Source organism: Pristis pectinata, chromosome 6, assembly GCF_009764475.1.
Source record: "Pristis pectinata isolate sPriPec2 chromosome 6, sPriPec2.1.pri, whole genome shotgun sequence".
Lineage (NCBI taxonomy): Eukaryota > Metazoa > Chordata > Chondrichthyes > Rhinopristiformes > Pristidae > Pristis > Pristis pectinata.
Window position 1 is genome coordinate 16,380,789 of NC_067410.1, and position 23,336 is coordinate 16,404,124.

At 36.0% G+C, this 23,336-nt stretch overlaps 1 protein-coding gene across 3 annotated transcripts in view; it reads right to left on the bottom strand.

Annotated features, from left to right (window-relative positions):
* Nucleotides 1-23,336, bottom strand: part of atrip (ATR interacting protein) — a 28,647-nt gene continuing 5,311 nt past the window's right edge. The window contains exons 4-15 of one of the 3 annotated variants that reach the window (XM_052018832.1): nucleotides 21,720-21,890; nucleotides 20,603-20,721; nucleotides 16,444-16,589; nucleotides 14,644-14,751; nucleotides 13,170-13,274; nucleotides 12,571-12,697; nucleotides 10,217-10,948; nucleotides 7,147-7,289; nucleotides 3,624-3,712; nucleotides 3,373-3,459; nucleotides 2,365-2,617; nucleotides 1-1,525 (exon numbers count right to left, since the gene is read on the bottom strand). In XM_052018832.1, the coding sequence (XP_051874792.1) occupies nucleotides 1,452-1,525; nucleotides 2,365-2,617; nucleotides 3,373-3,459; nucleotides 3,624-3,712; nucleotides 7,147-7,289; nucleotides 10,217-10,948; nucleotides 12,571-12,697; nucleotides 13,170-13,274; nucleotides 14,644-14,751; nucleotides 16,444-16,589; nucleotides 20,603-20,721; nucleotides 21,720-21,890 (2,154 nt within the window). In that variant the 3' untranslated portion in view covers nucleotides 1-1,451. Of the gene's footprint in view, nucleotides 1,526-2,364; nucleotides 2,618-3,372; nucleotides 3,460-3,623; nucleotides 3,716-7,146; nucleotides 7,290-10,216; nucleotides 10,949-12,570; nucleotides 12,698-13,169; nucleotides 13,275-14,643; nucleotides 14,752-16,443; nucleotides 16,590-20,602; nucleotides 20,722-21,719; nucleotides 21,891-23,336 lie in introns of those variants that run through there. The other 2 variants (XM_052018831.1, XM_052018833.1) reach the window with 2 other exon arrangements.

Sequence of the window (23,336 nt, forward strand, 5' to 3'; positions counted from 1 at the left end):
AAAACTAATAAGGATATCTTTTATGCATCATTATAACCTGAAATGTATCCTCTTACATTTTGAAAGGAAATTACCTTTCTATGAAGCATTACATACTTGGAGCCATGCAACTTAACATTGTTAGTTACAAAGTTTAAATTCAATAGGGGATAGACAATCAAAATTACTGGCAGCTGACAGGCTGAAGATGCAACTCGTGACAATGTAGTTAATTATTTTCCTGTACATGTGACATTCAAAGGTAATTTCAAAAAACACTGAACATTTCTATTATAAAATTTTGCTTTCACCTAAAGGATTTTTTCACCCAATTTTTAAAAGTTACTTTTTGATGTAGTAAAGGACTAAGAAAATACGTTTTATCTTGAAACAAAATAAAAAACAAAGTGTTTATAATTTTACATTTATTGTAAACAAAGTTGTACAGGTAGTTAGGAAAATATTTTACATATCTGAAGATGCAGTGATCCCTCACATTTGACTAGCACTGGACAAATTAATTCAGCTATCAAACTGAGTATTCTCTTTTGCAAAATAAGCATTTTTATTCCTCAAGTATGACTGAATCAATGGTACTTCTCCTCGAATCATTTTTGGATCCATCGCCTAAGACATTAGCTGACAAAATTATCAACTGTTGAACGCCTAAAAAAAAGATGCTGAAAAGTCTGAAACAAAAATGACAAATGCTGGAAGCACTCAGGCAAGCTAGCTTCTACGCTGTTAACAGAAAATGTTAACCATTTAATTCTGAAACAATCTTTTTCCTTCCTTTTTACATGTTGCCAGACCCTCTGAGCGATTTCAGCATTTTCCATTTTTGTTATATGGTACCTCTAGGTATTCTGAACTGCTACCACATTATCATGGAATCAAAAAATATACCATTGCGACGCCTGCTTCCTTAATAAATCACTCAAGCACGAAAGCGTAACTATCCACATTTTTAAACAAAATTTAAAAATGAATATCAAACAAATATGGAGCTGAGGTTCAGTAGTTTCCAGAAAAAATAAACCACTTGACAATTATACCATTGTAAGTTAATTTTCCTGATGCATATAGAGCCTAGTGTTAATAAACTACCAAACTCTACTGTATGGCCAAAAAAAAAATTGGCTATCTGCATTTTAGAACAGTAAAAAAAAGACATTTAATGACCATTTTAACAGTGATAGTTGTAACAAGAGTGGATGCATGTTATTAACCAGCAAGTTTTTCCTTTCTCATTTGAATCAATGAAAAAGGCATAAATAGCTGCATCTATTTCATCTACAAAACCATCCAAAACTAGTGCTTTAAAAGCAGTTCACTATGATTTCTGTGACATGCTATGAAATTTACTTTGAGAAAGATTAGCTCAGTTGTATCAGACTACAAATGAATGCATTTAAGTGCACAATTATCTGTGCTTGACTGAAGGTTTATTTTCCATTTTTGTACTTGGTGCTTTAAGGTCCATCAGTTTCTAATCCCAGATACTCGGCTTCGGGCTCAGGAGAACAAAGCTCTTCCAATGCAATTTCTGAAATGAGATCGAATATCAATGAGACTGAAGATATTTCAAGCCAAAGCAATGTTCTAATACCATGTTTTAAAACAGAATATGAACCATTTCAAATAAAATACAAGAATTTTGAACTGTGCTACAGTTACCTAAGAACCGAATTAGTAATTTTGGTGAAAACCAATTATGATTCCAAGAAAGTTAGTGAAACAAAGCTGATGAAGCAGTTCATAACAATCAATTCCAACTTGACCCATGTTGACAAAGTCCCAGAGTTCTCTAATAATTTTAAGTTATAACTTTCTTTTAAACACACCATGGAACTATATTGGTTGACTGACTGAATGAATAGTTGACAAACCTGAAGTTATAACCCAGGAAACTGAATTCAAATCTTAGTATGCAATTTGAAAATCTGAATTCAGTTTATAAAATAAAATCTTGCATTAGTCAAATATGACGATGAAACTGTTGGATTGTTGTACCATCAACAAGATGCAATGTAGGAACTCATAAAGGCTTCTTTGACAGCATCTCCCAATCAAACAAGCTTTACAATGTCATCTGTCACCACCACCTACAAATCCGTCACATACCATTCTCTCCTGGAATATTCCATAATTCTGACCCAATCTAATAGTAGCTTGGAAGTTTCTGACCACATGAACTGCAGTAATTCAAGGAGGCAGCTCAACATCACCTCCTTGTGCAATTGGGAAAAAAAAAGACTTGCCAATTATGCCTGGATCCTACAAAGGAGTTTAAAAATACTGACTAATTGTGCCCCGTGATACTTTCTATGCCCAAAAATAAACACATTATATTAAAAAGGATTAACCAAGACAAATATCTCTCACCTTCATTTTCTTCCAGATCTGGCAGCTTTTTAAACACAGCTTTAATTCCATGCATAACTTGATCATATAGGTGCAGTACAACAAAACAATGGTCTGTAAAATTTTTGTCCCTCTGTGAAAGGGAGTGCAGCAGCATAACAGTTTCTCGCAGGAACTGCACCACAGCTTGATTACCCAGTGAAGAGAGATTCTGTGTGGATAGTCGAATGGTAAGCCACTGTCGGTGTAACATAACTATTAAAGTTTTCAAGATCTGCAAAATAAGAACAATGCATACATGATAAATACTACTTAGCCACATAAAGTTCTTCCTTATTCACAATGAATGCCATATTATGTGTAAACAGCCAATATCATGGAGCTAGCCAACTAAATTTTCAAATTTAGCATTTTAAATTTTAGCATTCTCAAGTATGAAGCAAGAATGTTCAATGCCATGAATTTTTTATATCTCCATCAACATATCTGTACGTGACAACTCAATGAATGGAACAAATAAAACATACATTGCAGAAGCAAAGAAGTCTATGACTCAAGCTCTGGAAATTAATGTGATAAATGACTCACCGGAAATCAATTACCCAACTGTAAGAAAAGAAGGCACTTAAAAAATTGTATGAATGGTAGAATGAAAATTTTACAGACAGAAAAGGTAAAATCATAGTGGTGCCACATTCATACTGGAGAATATTCTGAGATCATGTCTAAACTACAGATGTGACATCAGTACATCTTTCTTTCTTTCTTTACACTAATACAAGTCATAACTGAATCATGCCCGAAGTCCAGAGTTAGGACTGGATAATGGGCATTATAGCTCGGCCTTATACTTCAAAAATTAAGTTCTGATGCTGCTTCATTCTGACACTAAACGTGCACTGCACCCTAAATTAGAACTAAAGATCATCATTAGTTTTTAATTAGTGAACAATTCCCAAATCTGTTTAGTTAAAACCAAAAAGACAGATGTCGAGTAAAAAATTAGCAATTTTTTTTTGCATTGGTTACCTCGGTATTGCACGGACAATCTGATTCCACCAACACAGCACTGGCACCAGAATGGGACAAACCAAATTTGGTGATGAATCGAACAATCTATTAAAGTGGAGAAATAAAAAAGAGATTTTTAATGTTTTAAAGACTGGCTAAACAAAACAAAATTAAGATTTTCCTAAATAGCAGGTTGCACAATTTAAATTAGCAAATTTCTAAAACAGTATTAATTTTACAACAGAAGAAAATTCAGGCCTGGAACTGACCTCTTGTTCAAGCTGGAGCCAGAGTCTATCTGAAGCCGAGCTGTCAGGTCTGGAGGAAGCATATGTGTATAGGTTAAGAAACAGGCATGCTGCTGGAAAGAACAAAAAGTATATTTATTAAAATTATCTATAACTACATAAATCAACATGATGCATTACTGCAGGAGCATATATTGTAGATAATGAAAATCAGAAATGCTGAAAATACTGTGCAGCCAAGAAAGCTTTTTAAAAGAAAAACAGTAGTTTGGTTCAATAAGTCACCAGAATTGCAGAAGAGATGTAATTGGCACAATTGGTAGTAACTGTGGTAGTAAAGCAGTAGCAACTGTGCTTTTTACTCTGCCTCCAAAATTGTGACCTATTGAATTTCAGTAGCAGAGTAAAACACAGACCTTTAAATATAGCACATTCAGGCCTATCAAGCAGTAAAAAGAATCAGGCATACAAGTTTTCAAATATAGGCAGAATGAATGTATGAATGACTATGTGTCACAGTGAAATGCAGGAAGATTAATTAACCAAAAGAAATCATTATGCAAGCCAAAAAAGGTGTGGTAAAGAAATAACAGATGGGACGAGGATGGGAATAAATGATAAAAGCAGAAACTATACCAATAACTGCTGCCCAAAAAATGATTGGGATGTGTAGGGTATAAAATTCTTGTTTATAATGTTATGTCTGGAAGACAACACAGTTCTGAATAAAAGGCCAAGGTGCTGTTAGTGTGTGCAGGGAATTAAAATGACAAGCGACGTAAAGTTCAGAGTCGTGTTTGAGGAATGAACAGAGGCATTATTCAAAATGAACACCCAACCTTGCTTGCTTTCTCCTGTGTGAATGAGACTGCATTATGAGCAGTGGAACAGTATGAAAAGAGGTATATCAACAATTCACCTGGAAGGAATGTTTAGGGAACTAGACAAGGTAAATATTTTACACAGCTGAAAAAGCATTTTACTTATATGATAATAGTTTCTCTCAGGTATTATCTGATGTGAATATTTCCAGTGTTTTCAGTTTTAAATTGCAAAGGTTTGTATTTAGAGTTAAACTACTGTTTGTGTTGAGTTTAAAACTGTAAATATTCTATAGTGGAACTAGAAATACTTTAGCTATTTAAACCACACCTTAATCAGCAAACCAATATAACCTTATTAACTTAAATCAAGTGACCAGCATTTCTGCTAATGATTGGAAAGGAAAATTACATTGTTATTAACAACCTGTTACAGTTATTACCATTACACCAACTTTTATTTTAACTATATCAAGTTACAATTAAAATATTCACTTGGTGCTGTGGTATGCTGGAGCCTGAGTGCAACGAACTGAGTAGCAAAACTCAAGACAGCAATTCGCACCTTGTGATCACAGTCGTGTTTTCCTATGAATACCCTTCACAGAGGTTAATTTCTTTAAAGGGAAATGTTGGGGCTTATTACTCTAGAAAACCTTTACAATATTCCAGTATGATTTCCATTCCTTCTCAGCTGGGAGCAGGAGGAACAGAAAATGAACCAAAAATCTTGCAAAAGGTTCAACAAACCTGGAAGATTTAAATGGCAAATAGACTAGCAGAGTGCAACTGAGTCAATGGATCAAAACACCCAAGATTTTACTGCTGATTTATTTTTTATTACTCAGGGTGATAAAAGTATATTTACAACTAGCTTTATTGCATCAGCCCAGAAATGAAATTTATGAAGTCAACTCAGATTTTGACAGCGATCCAACAAGTCATGGTAAGTTTCATGCCCAAATAAATCGGCATCAGAAGTGATGCCTGAGTAAAAGGTCTGATAAACTCCACATGCAAATTGCCACTTTTTTAAGGTGGCAGATAGTAACTGGTATCCATGGAACTTTGAAACATATTCCAGACTAAAACCATATTATCAGGGCATATTAAAAATTATCACTTTTTAAATTCATATATTCTTCAAACCTCAAACAACTTTTAGCAAGTATTGTACCCGACTTGAAGTTTGATGGGTTGTGATTAACCATAACAGTTACAATGATAATTTCTACAGAGCAGTCAGCCAGAGCGATCTCTTTCACTGCCACCTAGTGCAATATAAACAGCTGATCTCACTTCTCAGTACCTCAACAGGATAAGATGCAGGCATAAGATAATAATTCTTGGTATGTTTACATGCAAAGTTCTTGATTACCTTCCAAGATAACAAGGATTCTATATATAAATTTTGTAACCAGCAAACTTATTGTTGATAACCGAATACAGCAAACTATGCAACTGTGGAAAAACTTGATAAATCATTCACAAAATTAAACTAAAAGATAAAACACAAAAAAGTAAGAAGTCAATGCAATATGTAGATTCAATCAAATCACAATTTGCCTATAAAGACCTGCAGAAAAATAAATTACAGAAATGTAAACAAATGCTTGAAGTTTCAATACACACCACTTTTAACACATTGAATGTACAAGCATTTCACAGTTGACCAAAGGGGGGAAAAAAAGCACTTATTTCAATTTTATAATACTAACAAAATTTTATGTAGTTTTAAGGCTTTTAAAATATCAAAAAATTATTTCCACGCTTCCTTATGACACAGAAGGAGATTATTTAACACCTATTATGCCAGCTATCTAAACAATCACATCGATCCCATTCTCCCCCCGCACCCCCAACTTATTTTCCTGCAACCTATTCTCTCTTACATGCCTATCAACTCTCCCAATTCTCCCACTGGCCACCGACATTCAGGGTAATTCACAGCAGCCAATTAACCTAATATCTTTGGGAGGTAGAAAGAAACCAGAGCACCTACAGGAACCCTACATTGTCACAGGGACAAAATGCAAACTCCACACAGACAGCCACGGAGGTCAGAATCAAACCCTTATCACTGGAGCTGTTACCCGATTGAATGTGTACATAGAGGGCTACAGCAGGGATAGGGTAAAATGGAAGAAAGCATTCTTGGAAATGACCTGAAGCTGATAACTTAAATGAACCATCAAGATATCAAAAATTGGCTTCCAAAACAGGGAAAGAACATCGAATGTGTGCTCGACACCTGGACAAAGAGACCCAAGGTAAACATCACTTAAGTGGATCTTCTTCAGTTGGCAAACATTCAGAACATTCTTTCCCATCTTTATATGGATAATACCATATATTTAAAGTCCTTAATTTCTTCACAACAAATAGCCTTCTCACAGAGTGTGCAAAAAGAGAAAAAATATACTTAAACCCAGCATTCACTGTGTAAGATATTATACTTAGCATACTATAAACCAAAAAAGCTATTTCAGTGCCGTGGCTTACGCTAGGCAGTGAACTGGTAACATATTTCTTGGTAGATAGCGTTGAAAAATGTACTACTCCTAAATAAAACACCTAAAAAATTAAAAGAAAAGTAGCTAACCAAGGAACATTTAATCGATTTTTTTAAGACCCACAAACATTCATCCAATAAGCTTACAAACAGGACATTTGACACAACAAACGTAAAAACTGATCAATTTGCCACAAGCATTTTGTTTTACCTGACTGGGAGCAAAACCTTGAGGCCAGTTCCACATGATCTGCAAGATTTGCCAGGAGCTGGACAACAAGTAGGACGATGGAACATGAAGAATATGGAGAAAGGCACCGTAGTAGCACTTGGCTGCTCAGTAAATGGTGAAACCTGATAGAAAATCCAAATAAAATTTGCTTAAATAACTACTTGGAGCAATATCTAAATTCACATGGAACATAGCACAGAAACAGGCCCTTGGCCCATGATGTCTGTGCTGAACACATTGCCAAATTAAACTAAATCTCTTCTACCTGTACATGATCCATATCCCTCCATTCCCTGCACATTCACGTGTCTATCTAAAAGCCTCTTAAACGCCATTATTGTATCTGCTTCCACCAACATGCCTTCCAGGCACCTACCATTCTCTGTGTAAAAAAACTTTGCATATCTCCTTGAAACATTTTGTTGCTAAATGCTCTTGTTCATATACTATTAATGTGATCGTCAAAAAAGATGAGAAAAAATACCAAGGTTTTTCTGTAACTGGCTCAAAGGCAAACTTAAAAAATTAAAAAAAGCATATATTGTCTATTCTTGTTTAAATTTATTAGTTAATTTATCCTTTCACACCCTAGGCTGCAATCTTTGTTGAAAATGCAATTCTATTATAGAGTTAATTTTTAAAAACTGAACAGTTTTGGGGGATGTCACAATGGCGCAGCTAGCATGGTGCCTCACAGCTCCAGTGATCCAGGCTCAATCCTGATCTTTGCCGTTATCTTGTGGGGTTTGCATGTTCCCACACAGGTTTCTACCAGACGCTCTGGTTCCTCTCACATCCCAAAGAAACGTGCAGGCTGGTTGGTTAATTGGCCATTGGCAACTGTGTAGGTGTGTGGATGAATCTGAGGTGCAATGATGAGAATATGAAGAGATTTTAAAAAAGGGTTAGCGTAGGATTAATATAATAAAAAGGGTGCTTTACAGTTGGTGCAGACTTGATGGGTCAAAGGGGTGGTTTCATACCGCATCTCACTATGATTCCATGACTCTATATTATCTGACAGATACGAAAGGTCCTAGAAGGTTAAACATTAAAATTATGTGGACAGGTAGAATATAAATCAAAAAGGTAATGGAATGCTGGGGTATAAACACTATAGCTAGACCAACTCCTAATTAGACTTCATTTGTGGTTCTGGGCAGACCACCCAGGAAAGGATACACAGTCCTTAAAGGAAGTGTAGCATAGATTTACTAGAATGAATTCCAGGCTCCATGGATTAAACTACGTGAAAAGTTAGAGAAATCAAGATTGCGTTCCTTAGAAAGGATGACTAACTAAACTTTCAAGATGTTACGTGATGTCAAGGATTAGGGGACGTAGTCTAAAGCCAGGTCATTCAGGAATTAAGTTCTGAAACATTTCTGCATGTTGGCAGTTGGTTGAAATTTGGAACAGAAGGTGCAGAGATTCACAGACTTCTGATGATCAAATACATTGAGGGATTTGAGGGAAAGGCAAGTAACTAGAGTTCAATCACAAATAGTGATGATCCCACCGAATGACAGAACATGCTTGATTGGGAAATGGGCTCCTCCTACTCCTGAGAGTTAGCACAGGCTTTAAACATTCTAAAAGGGTCCACAATTCAAACTATGGCATTAAGTTCAGTCTATAACATCCTGGTTCTAATGATCATTAAAGTCTTCTGGAGAGATTACAGATATAGCATACCAGTGTTCCAAATACAACCAACTGTAAATCAATTAGAAAAATAAGTGCCACTCACCAGATAGCATGCCTGATAACCTACTTTTATATAGAATACTTAATAATCTTCTTTATATAGAGTCCCTGACTGATAAAAAAATGCAGAGGAGATAAATTCCATCTTTAAAAAAAGTAATTATTTTCTCAAATACATGGCCCAAAATGCAAAGCACCCGAAACACAATGTAACTTAATGCTTGAAGGAAAATTACATTGCTTTACAATGTGATCTATTGGTAGAATGAACATTTCTGTAATCATTTTAACCATATCACGGCATCTTGCTTAGGGTAGTCAAACATTAGTTAAACTGTACTGCTGTCATGAATATTTCATATAGAAATCCCAATGATTTGGCATCTGGCTCATCAGGTAATGTTTGCTGTGATCCCTTCCCACCCGCTGGTACCTCGGTGCACATACTCCCTTCCAACTTACTGAAGTGCTGGTTCACATACATTCTTCCATCGGAGATTTACTGTAGCATGTTTAAATTAAACATGATTTAACATTTCATTGATAATTTAAGTATTGTAAAGTACTTCTGCTTTCCTCTAATTGAATTCAAACTGATTAAGAATGATAAACTAGCCGATTTTTGGCTGTTTGTCTCCACTGCAGCATGACTTAATATACAATCAATGTGGCAGAAGACACAATGGCAATTTTACAAATCTTAGTTATAATAGCAAACAAATAAAGACCTACAAAAATTATATTACAAAATCCTTTCAAAATCTATTTCAAAATTAAAACAAAAACACACATTTGACTTCATTGCTCAGCAGATCAGCTATGGATGGAGAAAGATCAAAACAGGAGATTATTGATCTCGAGCATTAATTCTTATTCGCTCTGCACAGACGTTGCCTGACATGCTGAATGTATCCAAGATTTCTTATTTTTATTTTAAATATCCGGCATCTGCAGTTTTTTTTTAGTAACTTTTATTTATGCCTTTTGCTGGTTAATACAACCATTATTAGACAATCCATACTTAGATGATACACATAGATAAGGCTTTCTAAAACACAAGTCTAGACTATCAAGTCGTTCAGCAAGCAAAACAGCCAAGCCAGAACAGGTTTACATGTGTGCACTTCCTGAAGAGATCAATGGATAATAATTAGGATTAAGAAGCAGGGCTCAGAGCCCGGAACACATTAGTTGATTCGGAGAAGCTGAAATTAATTATAGAATATTTACTGTTAATTCTACTCAGTGAAGAATAAGGAATAAACCTGCAACATTTGGTTCCAGGTTGAGTTTCACAGATAATTAACAAATAATGTACCACATGACTTCTGACCTTCTTTACCTGTGCAGGAGTGCAGCATTTGCACTTTCAGCAACCTTCCTCAAAACTCTCAAGCTTTGGTGCTGGACATTTTCTCTTCGATGAGATATGCTTATAACCACAGGGTCAGAAAGTTGGAGTAACTTGTCGAACAAGTGATTTGGAGATTGTTCTGAGCCAGCCGATTTCTGCAGCTTTATGTGATCCTTTTGAAGACTAGATATCCCTGCTTCTTCTTTGCTATGTTCAACTGGTGGTGTGCTTTTTTCATGTATTCGGGCAGCTGAGCAAGAGTCACATTCAGTGCTCTGACTGGAGGTATGGACCAATACGGAATTTCCAACCTTTTGACTATGTGATACAAGATGATATAAAACTCCAAGTGCTGTAAGTGCAAAGTCTTCCAAATTATGTAAATGATCATCTATATTTGATACAGTGAGCTCCCCAGAGCTGGAGGAACAGCAATTTCTGCTTCTGGAAGGGCTTCTTCCTCCTTTTTCAGTTTGCAAAGCTTGACAGTAAGTATCAAGGTAATATTCTATTAGTGGCAAAAAGTGAACTGCACCAAGCAGGTCATTTTGATTTCTTAACCTGAGAGATACTTCTGTAGTGTCCAAATCTTTTTCTGACAATTCCTGGTCCAAGATGAGCATGTTAACACCACACAAAGCTAACTGTTGAAGCTCATTTAAATTTGAAGGAATTTCTTTCATTCTGACTTCAGAAGATTTCTCAGTTGATGAAAAGTCACTGCAAAGATGAAAGATTTATTAATATATCACATTTATATTCTCTGCCCTTTTAACTTTGCATAATCAGAATAGATCAAGTGAAGTTTCCTCTGCAGTTACCATCAATCCGTATACCTATTGGCTGAGTGAACTTGAAAGGATTCATTATCCTATAATTCCATCTATTAGTCATGCACATGTGGGGCCAATTCCAAATATCACTGAAGATCAGGATTAAAATTTAACTGCACTGGATGTAATAAAATACCCTGTACTAGAGGTATTAGACACTACAGCAACATTTCTGTTTAAAAAAAATGCTGCATCAATTGACCATATTTTTAAAAAATTATAGCATTGAGAGATTATCACAAATATTCTTTTTGTTCTCTCCAGCCCTCTCCCTTAACTGCAATTAAAAACATGATTGATTTTTAACTTCTAGTTTTATGAAAGGTCATTGTCCTGAAATGTTAACTGTTTCTCTCTCCACATGCTGCCTGACCTGCTGTGTATTTTTAACATTTTCTGTTTTAGTTAGAGAGATGAAATGCTGTGGTAGTTAAATGAAAGCAGGAGTCTTATTAACTTCCATAGGTATAATACAAATTAAAAATTAATTGTGGTTAAGTTGCTGTTGTGAATAGAGGAATATTGTTCAAAATAAGATAATAAATAAGAAACTGAAAAAATATTGTATTATTTGATTGAAAGCAACTTTGCAACTTGGATCTCGACCCGAAACGTCAACTGTTTTATTTCCCTCCATAGATGCTGCCTAACCTGCTGAGTTCCTCCAGCATTTTGTGTGTTTTGCAACTTTGCATATGATTAGGAATAAATGGTTTGAAAATTAAAGTGGCATTAGAGTTTAAAGGCAAGTCTGAAAGCAATAAAAAGGGGAAGCAAAGATACCTATGAGGGAGAGGTCAAGAGAACAAGTATGGAGCAGAGTGTTTATAATAGGAAAAACATATTAAATGCAAGAACAGGACAGAGAGGTCTCAGGGTTTGAGAAAGCTCATTCTCTTGAATTCTTGGTCTAGAATCAAATTTACTCACCTATCAAAATATGGAAATTCTTTAGAACAAAACCTGGCTTTAAATGTTGCTAGTTTTCCAAATCTATTCCAGGCTGAGGAACACTTCAAGCACCAAATAGCAGTCCAGAATGAATCTTACTCTCTGAACTAAAGTCAGCAAGGTAGGTTGTACAAGAAAATCTTAGTTATTTGTTTAAATTCAAGAAAAAAAAATACTAAAAGGATAACAGCTGCTATTGTCTGCCTGAACAGCAAAAGAAATTACTTCCGAGAAAAGCCAGGTTACCTTCCTTAAATTCTATTCATTTATTCCACATTCCTTTCCATCCACATAAGGAATGTAGATAATCATCAAAGCAGTTTATTTACTGTCAGTATAATCCCAAGAACCAGTGCTACTGTCTGGCAAAATAATCAGCAGATACAGCACATGAATATTTTTCAAATTTTCAAATTAAGTTAACAAAATATTTACTAAGATTTGCTTGCATTATTCGCCACAATAAAAAAATCAACATTCAAATTGATATCTTAAGACCATTTTAATTTGGCAGAAGCTTGTGGAATTCTATTTGCATTTATAACAAGTTATACTCACGTGCTGCAGCAACTATGGTGTTGGACCAACCCAGTGAAAGCTTCAGAACTGCAATTGAGGAGGTGGCTCAACCCCAAGCTCCGAGGACCAACTGGCTGACTGAGCAGCATAGTCATCAGAACAGCACCTTAAAAAGCACAAATTCCACAAAAAAAACTGTGTGTACTTAACGCCTGCAATTAAACAAAAGATGAAGGAAGCTCCAATAAAAGCGAACTAATTTATAATCTGCACAATAAATGGCTTTCCTACTCAATCAGTAGGATGGATGGTCTGTTTTAATCCACGCATTTCCAAATTTTCCAAATAAAGTTTGGAAACTCAACCCAGGAAATATCTACATTCCAAGCTATTTCCAACTCATTGCACGTCAGGCACCTCCAAAATCAACATTTCAGTCATCCAAGGGACCCAAACAGTATTAATTAATTCTGGGACTTCTGAACAAGGGTCACAGAACTGGCTTACAATGGCAATTAAGAGCACTAAATTATGATCATCAAAGGAGAATGTCAACGGTTACATTTATTTTAGCCCTAGGTGATAAAAATATGCTATTTGATGACACCAAATGTAAGACTTGAAAATTAGTCAATCACCTTCAACCTGTCTTCTGCAGCTTTGAGTTGCCATCTGAACATCAACTTTGGACCAAGCTGCTTGCTTCCCCTCATCAGTGCAAATGGAATGTGGGCTAGCAGAACCTAATGAAGGGCCAAAAAACACATGCACCAAGACAAATAAAACATATTTAAATCATATAAAATTTACTGAAATAAGTGTCAAATTTGCAACTTAAACTACGATTTAAATTGTATTTAAATATATGTGAGTGAACAAAAAGGAGAAGCTATATAAAAAGCCAAATATGGAGTAAATTTACACTTCACTATTACTATTATCATCTAATTCCCCCCAAAAAAATCAGATTAGAAAAAACAGTATATTTTATTCCAATGCAATTTTGGTTGTGCAACTAACCACACATACTATAAATTTGAAATGTTAAAAACTAAACAATGAAAGGCTGCTACTGAAAATATATTCAGGCTTTGATCATGAGAGATGTTTAGGAGCATATCTAGTGAAGAACATGGGCCAAAAAGACTCCTGTGGGCTCATCTGGTGAGGCATCATCTGGCTTATTCTTGAGACATTCATACAACAGGAAGATACAGTTGAAGGGAGGAAGTTACAAGTGTGATTGGCTATTACCCATTAACGGACTTCACCACTTCAGTAATTTCTTTCTCTATTCCTCTAAAGTCGAAGGCTAATCTAAAATCTTTTCAGTAGTGAGGTATGGAGGTGTCTTTTCTTTTCCAGACCATAACAAGCCACAGAAGCGTAAGATTCTTCAGACAACACACCATATTAACCTTGCCATTCCAAAAAACAAATTAGCCTTAAAATCTCTGAAGGACGATTGCTACCACTCAATTAATTTCAGGAACCTACCTAAAAAGAGATTTCCTCATTGACTAGTGGAGTAGCTCCAGTTCCCCAAGGGAAAGCAATGCCTCCACAGCTTCAGAAACCTATAGAGTCCAAACAGTGATGACTGATTGGCATCTAAGAATTCCATCAAATACATGGAAACTTAAGAAACTTGAACAATGCAACTATTGTACTTCCATTATCTGTTCTTTGTTGCAGTAACCACCTTTTAATTGCTAGGGACTTACACGAGGAACTTTAAAAAAAGATTGCCTATAAAATGATGCATATGCGCCCCAGTAATCAGAAGGTTTACTTAGAAATAATGCCAGGCTAAAATAAGCACTGCTTGAATTGGACTACAAAGAATATTCTTTTTTCCTGACTTGACTTTGTTCTATGTAGGAAAATAAAAGTGTAGGTAAACACAGGCAAAACAACAAAAAAAGATAGAGATTGTTGATTAAATGAAAAGGGATATGCCAGGTGACCAATTTTAAAATTAAGTAAACTGTAAGATCAAGCCCACAGACAGCATAAACATTATCACAGGAACATTCCATAAGGAAGGATTTTTCCACTAAATTGTATCATATGTAATCTTTTCAAATATATTGTACTGCAATGATTGTTTACCTTCAGATTGCCTGTTGTGGGAGAATTTTCCCAGAATGGAGTTAAGTGAGAGAGTTTTTTTAGGCATTTCCTTCTTGGCAATGTGAAACTCTTTCAAATCTTTTGCCTCTGTTAGTGTAAAAGTTAAATTTTTAAAAAATGATTAATAGTTCCAAAACATCACCAATCTCTTTGTGGCTCAGTCACTGAAACCCTCGTTGATTTTTTTCCCACCTCAAAACCAAACTGGTCAAAGCCTTTCCTGCCCAGCTTCCCATTCTATGCTCTACTTAAGATTTCAAAAATTCTGCTATACCTTAACCAGCATGCAAATCTGTCTCGTCTCCACCACCCATTCTCAAAGACCTATATTTGTTTCCAATTGCCCATGCTTCCAAACAAGTTTGTGCCCTTGGGATCAAAACCTTTAATGGTTTCAACCCTGCAACAACTACTCTTCTGATCAGCATCTGCACCTTTAATTGTGTTGTTGTATCCTGGCATTTTATGTTAACTGCAAACAGCAGGAGATCCAGCAAAAAGTCTGGCAATACTTTATTCACTTGATACATTTCCTCAGGCTGACATCCTTTTTTAAAAGCAGCTACCACTATTCTTTCAGCAAAGTTTCATTTGTCAAAACACCCAATGTTTTTTTTTAAATTTATAGAGCAAATTTGCCTTCAGGATTTCATAGAGAGTATTCACAGGGGAAAAAAAATTAGTCTTCTCTGTCAAATAAATGTCACATTAACATCTATTCTTGACATAGTACTTCAATGAAAGGATTCAAAAATGTGGTCACTGTTAGTATAATATGTCTGTGAATAGTGGAAGAAAATAAGGTAACTGGTTTATAAGATAGTAGATGGAGAAGGCACTCAATCAAAGATAGCTGCAAAACTCAAAACAGTGTAGCAATGGCATGATACACTGATTATCCATACCTCTAAGCCTTTAGCTATGCTCCTGATGTTCAAGTCATATGCTTCAGCAGATGCCCAATGTACAAACTTAAACTATCACATCTGTCTCAGCATGAACAATTATGACAAAAATATAGTCAATATACAAACAAGCGGGAAATCACAGCTTCAGCTTCCTATTATGGAGCGATTTCAAAAGCAAGATCTAAAGCAGGCAGAAACAGCATTCTTCTGTTTTAGTTTCTGTAAAACAGGATTGTTCTGAAGATTATTTTGTTTTTTTTTATTCTTCTACAATGGTTCTCTTGTTTACATTACTTTCGAGGGTATCTGTCACTGGTTATTTGATGTCCACATGCTGACTGATCAAACTATGTGAAAGTTTTTCCAGAATGTATACTGTTTGTTTCAAAACAAATATTTAATTAATCTGTTTTCCTTCTGACATTTGCAAGACCAGCATTTTAAGAATCAAACTTTCAAGCAGATCTTCCCCTCAAACAGAATGACAATGACACTTATTTTAGAATGTAGAAAGCTACTGAAGATGGATTCTACTGCTTCAAATGATAAAATAAATATTCAAATATAAAATAAATAATTTCTTCAGTTTAAGATATTACTCAAAGAAAGAAATGCAGTTTCTATCTGTGTACAAGCAATACAAGCTTTATAAAAATAAGCATGACAATTATACTAGTTAGATTTCTTTATGACATAGGTAAAGGTGGTACAAAATTCAACAGATAAAAAGGTTTGAAAAAAAAATGTTCTGAGTGCTCCTTATCAACACATAATGCAACTTCAAACACTTACACTTTTTTTCTTTACAGGTAACAATCACAATTTAAATGTTAATAACAATCCAAGAAAAATACAATTGAAAAAAACTTACCTTTATCACCTGAGAGCTGGTTAGCAGTTGAAGCAGAACAAATAGAATGCACAGGGGACATCTCTACAGCAAATGACTTTTTATCAGGAAAATAATTCCTTGCAATCTGTGGAGAAGCACTGGATCCAGATGAACTTCTCCTGGGGCTAAAGAGAATTTTTTATATATATATATATAATATATATATATATATAGCTATGTTAGTAAATATTAGAGAACATTTGAATGAATAGAGACATTGCCAACAATTTGAACTTACCATCTTTCATTAGATATTTGATGCTTCAAAAGGCATAAACAAAAGTCTTCTTATTAATAATTGTTAAAACATGCCAACTAAAAATGAAAATATTCACTAAGCCAGTGAGTGAAATTCAAATCGTCTGCTCAAGCTTCCTCATAGATCTCAATTCTTTTATATAAACCAAAAGTGAAAAGTGTTTTTATTCTAACTATTTGCTCTTCTATGAAAATATCCAAGAGGAATCAAGACCAAATTTTGCTACCAGTTGAAACAGGGTTAAAGACAGTGGGGAAAAAATACATTGGTACTCACTACTGTATTAGAGCCCCCACTTTTAAGCAACGTATTCCTTTCTTTCTGTATGTGTCAGAAGATGAAAATGTCAAATGCATAATACAGATTTGTAAAAGTTCAAATTATAACCAGGTAACTGATTATAATAATGATAGATATCGCCAGGCATGGCTCCAAGGTAGAAAAAAATGAAAGAACAGAAACACAGAAGGGCAAGAATACACATATTAACCCAAATTGTAAAGGAAATAACATAACTAAAATTCAGCCTGAAATAATCAACCACATTCTTGTTGTATCCTGAGAATGATGACAAGTTAAATGAATATTTTTACTTTAGTGAAGTTTGCTTGGAACTTCGGCACTTTATCTTCAAGAAAAGGACATTAACGCAATGGGGATGATTCACAGAAGAATAAAGTAATTCAGAACTCAGGGTCCTGCACAGTGAGGCACGGAATAAATGTCTCCATTAAGGAAAAGATAAATGAAAAGGATGCTGATCCAAATCTTAAAAAATGCTAAGAGGCATAGATTATTCATTCAGGACAAAGTATAAATAAGGAACATGAGTTTAAAAAAAACAAAGCTTTAATAAAATGAAAGACTAGGGGAATCCTGTTCTCTCAGAATCGTGCTAAAGTGGGACAGACTCCCAACAAAAATAACTGAAGCTAAAATATCCAGTTGGCAACAAGGCTTACAAGTCACAAAGAAAATCACAGGGAAGGAGAATCAATGACAAAAACTCATGAGATGATATGGAAGTGTTACAGTCCGGAAAGTAAATGGTCAAATATATATAACACAGAATATCTCAGCATTTTCCATTGTGGTTTGTCACACTGCACAGTTCTCATGAAAAAACAGACTCAATTCAAAATTGTTTTATAAATTAGAGCAAAAGGAATTAGGTATACATTTGATTTCCCAATTCTCCTAATTTGGAAATGTCAACCACACAGACATTAGAGGTAGGAAAAGGAAGACAATCTTTCAAATGCTGTTGAATACCACCTCTTGGTAAGTCACATCAAGTGTTATCAGAGAGCCAAAGCACATCATTTATGAATGAGACTGGCTAAAGCATGGTAGTGTGGTGGTTAGCGTAATGCTATTACAGCACCAGCAACCCGGGTTCAATTCTGGCCACTGTCTGTAAGGAGTTTGTACGTTCTCCCCGTGTCTGCGTGGGTTTCCTCCGGGTGCTCCGGTTTCCTCCCACATTCCAAAGACGTGGGTTCGGAAGTTGTGGGCACGCTATGTTGGTACCAGAAGCGTGGCGACACTTGCGGGCTGCCCCCAGAACACTCTATGCAAAAGATGCATTTTACTTGTGTTTTGATGTACATGAGACGAATAAAGATATTTTATCTTATCCTAAAATAAAAGGGCCAAAAAGAAAGCTAAGTATTCTCTGGTCCACATACCCTTTGTTTTGTAACAACCAAGGAACAAGGTTCCTCATCAATTTGAACAAAATAATGTAATATTTGTAAAAGTTGCCAGAAAAAAAATCTATATTCAAATATTTAATCAAACTTCAGCTTTATGATTATAACCCTCTCCTCATAAGATGGTCAAACAGTCTAAAATGAAAAACACCAACTTCCAAGACTACAAAGATAATTAAGTTATGAACAGATTTGGGTAAAGAACATGAGAACATTCAATCTATGAATTTTCCTGCATCCTTGAGAACTAAACATAGTTTGATAGGCATATATAATGTCCAAAATTCCCAGCTGTCATTCTTATGCAATATGCCAATAAGCATTGTATGTCTTAGATGACAAAAATATAAAAGAATGAGACATGACAATAAGGACCAAGCTGATGGGCAAGAGCTGGATGCCTGCTTGCATGAAGGCAAGTTGCCAACTGCTTAAGATGTTGTCACTCACTTGCCTCCTACACAGAACATTTAGCTTCATTCCTCAACACTATGGATACGTTTCCAGTCCAGTTTCAGCAAGTGATCCCTCTCTGATCTGGAACTAGAATTGTCCCAAACAAACTGATTTGTGATCAAGGACTAAGGTTTTCAACTTCCATGTAGATAGCAAGTATTATAGAATTTACAGTCCTGTGCACTTTTCTTGCGCACTTGTTTCTGGAAGGAAAACATCCTAATAATCTTCCCATCTCCACCTCCGGAGATTCCTTATCCACCAACATCTTCTACAAACCCACTGACGCCCACAGCCACCTCGATTACAGCTCCTCCCACCATGTCTCTTGCAAGGATCTCAAATTCTTCGCCTCCGCCACATCTGCTCCCATGATGAGGCTTTCCACTCCAGGACATCTGAGATGTCCAACTTCTTTATTAACCATGGCTTCCCCCCTGTTGTGGTTGAGAGAGCTCGCACCCACATTTCTGCCATTTCCCGCACCTCTGCTCTCACCCCCACCCCTCCCAGACCCAACAGGGATCGGGTTCCCTTTGTCCTCACGTTTCATCCTACCAGCCTAGGTATCGAACACATCATTCTCCGCCATTTCCACCATCTCCAATAGGACCCCACAAACAAGCATATCTTCCTCTCCCCACCCCTTTCTGCCTTTCACAGGGACTGCTCTCTCAGCGACTCCCCAGTTCACTCCTCCTCTCCAACCCTGAGAAATTTCCACTGCCCCCGCCATAGGTGCAACACCTGCCCCTACACCACCTCCATCATCTCCATCCAGGGACCTAAACAGTCCTTTCAGGTGAGACAGAGATTTACCTGCATCTCCCTCAATATCATCTGCTGCATTCGGTGCTCGAAGTGTGGCCTCCTCTACACTGGTGAGACCAAATGCAGACTAGGTGATCATTTTGCAGAACACCTGTGTTCTGTCTGTAACTGCGATCTGCTCCTCCCCGTTGCCGGTCACTTCAACTCCCCCTCCATCAGTCCTTGGCCTCCTCCACTGCCAGGAGAATTCCAAGTGCAAGCTGGAGGAACAGCACCTCATTTTCCATCTTGGAACCTTGCAGCCTAATGGCATGAACACTGAATTCTCCCACTCTGAGTAATCCCCACACCCACCCCCAAGCATGCCTCTTTTTTTTTCCCTTTCCTAGCCTCTCTCTCTTTTTCCTCCTTACCTTTGACCCATCCCCCAGCTCTCCCCTCCTCCCCCGCACCTACCTATCACTATCTCTTTCCTGCATCTACCTATCACCACCTTGTGCCCACAATGCCTCCCCTCTTTTGCTCTGCTTTTTCCTCCTATAGATTAGGCTTCCCCTTTTCCTATCTTCAGTTCTGAGGAAGGGTCTTGACCCAAAACGTTGACTGCCTGCTTTTCTCCACGAATGCTGCCTGGCCTGCTGAGTTCCTCCAGCATCATACCGTTTTTCATCTAGATTCCAGCATCTGCAGTCCTTAGTTTCTCTTTCTCCAATAATCTTGTTTTACAATACGAAACAGCCTGTATTATCTGCCTCAAACTTAAACCCTGGCCTTTTGCACAGAACAGAATGCGTGGATATTATGTGGATGTTATGGAACTGCTATCTTCTTATAAGGCATTAAAAGAATAAAAAATACAAAAGGAAGAAAAGCAAAATCATAAGAATTTTCATTTTATCAAATGAATCTGACAGCCACATCTGAAACACACCTCACATACCTGACTTTAGCAACACCCAGGATTGGAGACTTGGTGGTTCTTTCACCACTTCTGAGTTTTGTACGCAGCTCATTCATCTCTGCTTCTTTAAACTGCAGTTCAGACTGCAATGACTGCACCTTAAATTTACAAAGTATTTAAAAATGTATTTTACTTCGAAAAGTTAGCTTATAGTCAATATGAGTTTAGAAAATACTAACATGCTGACATAGGGTTCTGACATGACTCCCTCATTAAAAACAAACCAGCAAAAAGCCATAGCTGCTTATTTCACTAATATCACACTGCTACCATGAGTTTCAGGTTGGGAATTAAAGATTAAAACAGGACTGAAAGTGTTATTCTAGTTATTCAACAAGCTATCTCTAACAGCACATGTTCATTGTTAAGGAGAGAACAACTTATGGCACAACTGTGATAGTCACTCTCACCTATTGATATTCAACATCCTGGTTTGCACAAGAAGAATAATCACATCAGACAGAGAACTGCCTACAACACATTTATAATTCAATAATTAAAGGGAAACTTAAAATACAAAATTTCCTAAATAAAAAAGTGTTTTGCTTTTCTAAAACTGAAAAAAGATCTTCAAACAGTGAAAGGATGACAATAAAGTAGTATTATGGCAATGCACCTTTGTAATTGCACAGCAGGTACCAACACATTTCTCTATACATGTTTCGAATGCTTACAGAGTCAGATGAAGAGAGGTGACAAGATGCTCATGCAAAGTATCACACTGGCATGGACCAATTGAGTGGAATGGCCCACTTCTGAGTTATAAGCTCAATGCAACTTAATACAAGTTCCAAATTTGGGCAAGGAGTTAATGCAGCTAATGAACTGAATGCAGGCAGGCACTTTTCCACAGATAAAAGGAAATCAAAAACATTCTGTTGCATCCCTTGTCAGAGGTTATGGAATAGGACAATAAAGAATAGAATGCCGGTGCATATTTACATTTAACTTTCCATCAGAAATTAGAAAAGACTATGTGCGTGATCCACAAAATAATCTTGAGAAATATTCTAGTTTTTGTTTAGAAGTCAAAGTTAAACAAGTTTAAATAGGAATTGGACCTTGTTCCATTTCCATGGTCTTGTGTGTCTCATACCTTTTTGGATAAGTCCTTTTCTCTTTGGCTTTGTGCTTCACTTTTCTCCTTCTCACTGAGTAAATACTGTCTTTTCTGTTGATCAAGCTCAGATTCCACACGCCGTAAACAATCTCGCAGAATTTTGATCTCACCATTTTTAATCTGTAGTTCTTCATGTGTTTCATTAAACTACATAAATAAATCTCATTTTTAATGTACAGAGAAAAGCAAAAAACATAATTAAATCAAACATTTTATGTACAAACATTAAGCAGGCAAAAGTTAGGATGGAGAAAAAACTAAAACTTGCTGCAAATGCAAAAGTTCAATGACTAAATGAAGCATTAACTCCAACTTGGGTACATAAAAGCTTACAAGACTTTTTTTAAATGCAGTTGAAGTATATTAGTCTCTTAAATGCATAAAGAATGAACAAAAATAGATGATATTGATGGCAATATACAATTATATTAATATACAACTCTTCATTTAGATTAATGTACAATTTCACATTTTACTCAGGGATGATAAAGAAGTCTTACAAGAACAAGCAGCCCTAAGAGTCACCATGAAAAACTTGACAATTATATCAACTGGAGCAGAATTCAGCATCTCATTAGACAAAAATCTGAATGTCTTTTTGGGAAAGGGAGAGCAGAATTCACTGGGTAAAAATATGATCATAACAAAGAATGCTAACATTGTGAGTATATTGTGAATCTAGTACAGCTCAATTGGTGCAATTGGAAAAAGTGCATTACCAAAATTCAGTCTGAGGTTCACCTACAATAATTGAGTGTTAAAGTGTGTGATTACACTGAAGTTCAGGAATAAGCAAGATTCAAGTCCCATGAACAAACCCACAATGACTCAATAAAGAAATCTGTTAGCACAACTGAATACAGAAACAAGATCTCCAAATATAATCTAGCATCACAGCATATTTCACTACGTTTCCCACAATATGTATGAAAATTGAGGTGTAGGATTTTCCTTCTGTTGTTCTTATTACTGATGAAAAACTCAAGCTCCTTTTTTTTAGAAATTCAAGATGAATCAACAATAGCTTTTTTGTTCAATTTATAATTGTACATTTCTGATTTTTTGCTCTCAGCCAAAATTAAAAAGTTCATACAGGGGAGTGGGAGTGGGTGAAGAATAAGTAAAGCCTTGTTAATAAAGGGATCATGAAGAACTAAAAACATTATAAAATCGTGCCAGCTCATAGGATAAAACAATGTAGCTGAATACAATGAAAGCACTCTAAAAATGAAAGCCTCAGGCTGTTAAGTAGACTTCTAACTCAGAGATAACAAATCTATGAAAATGCACAGAAAGCTTCAACGAATCTAAAAACTGAAGAACATCTGGTCTGCCTTTCTGCAGACTACGTCAATTGTTTTGACACAGCCTCGAGATCACAAACGACTACACAAATGCATACAAACCCTAAGCCAACCACAAAATACATTTAACATTTTAGCAGGTTAGCTTTGCCATAGTCAACACAAATACAATTCAAGATGGAACAAACTGCTGGCCCCTTGTACAAAATTAACATAAGCAGGAACCATTCAAACACAGGCACTAGGTTCTTAATAACTGATCCATTAAAGATAGGTGGTCAACAAGCAA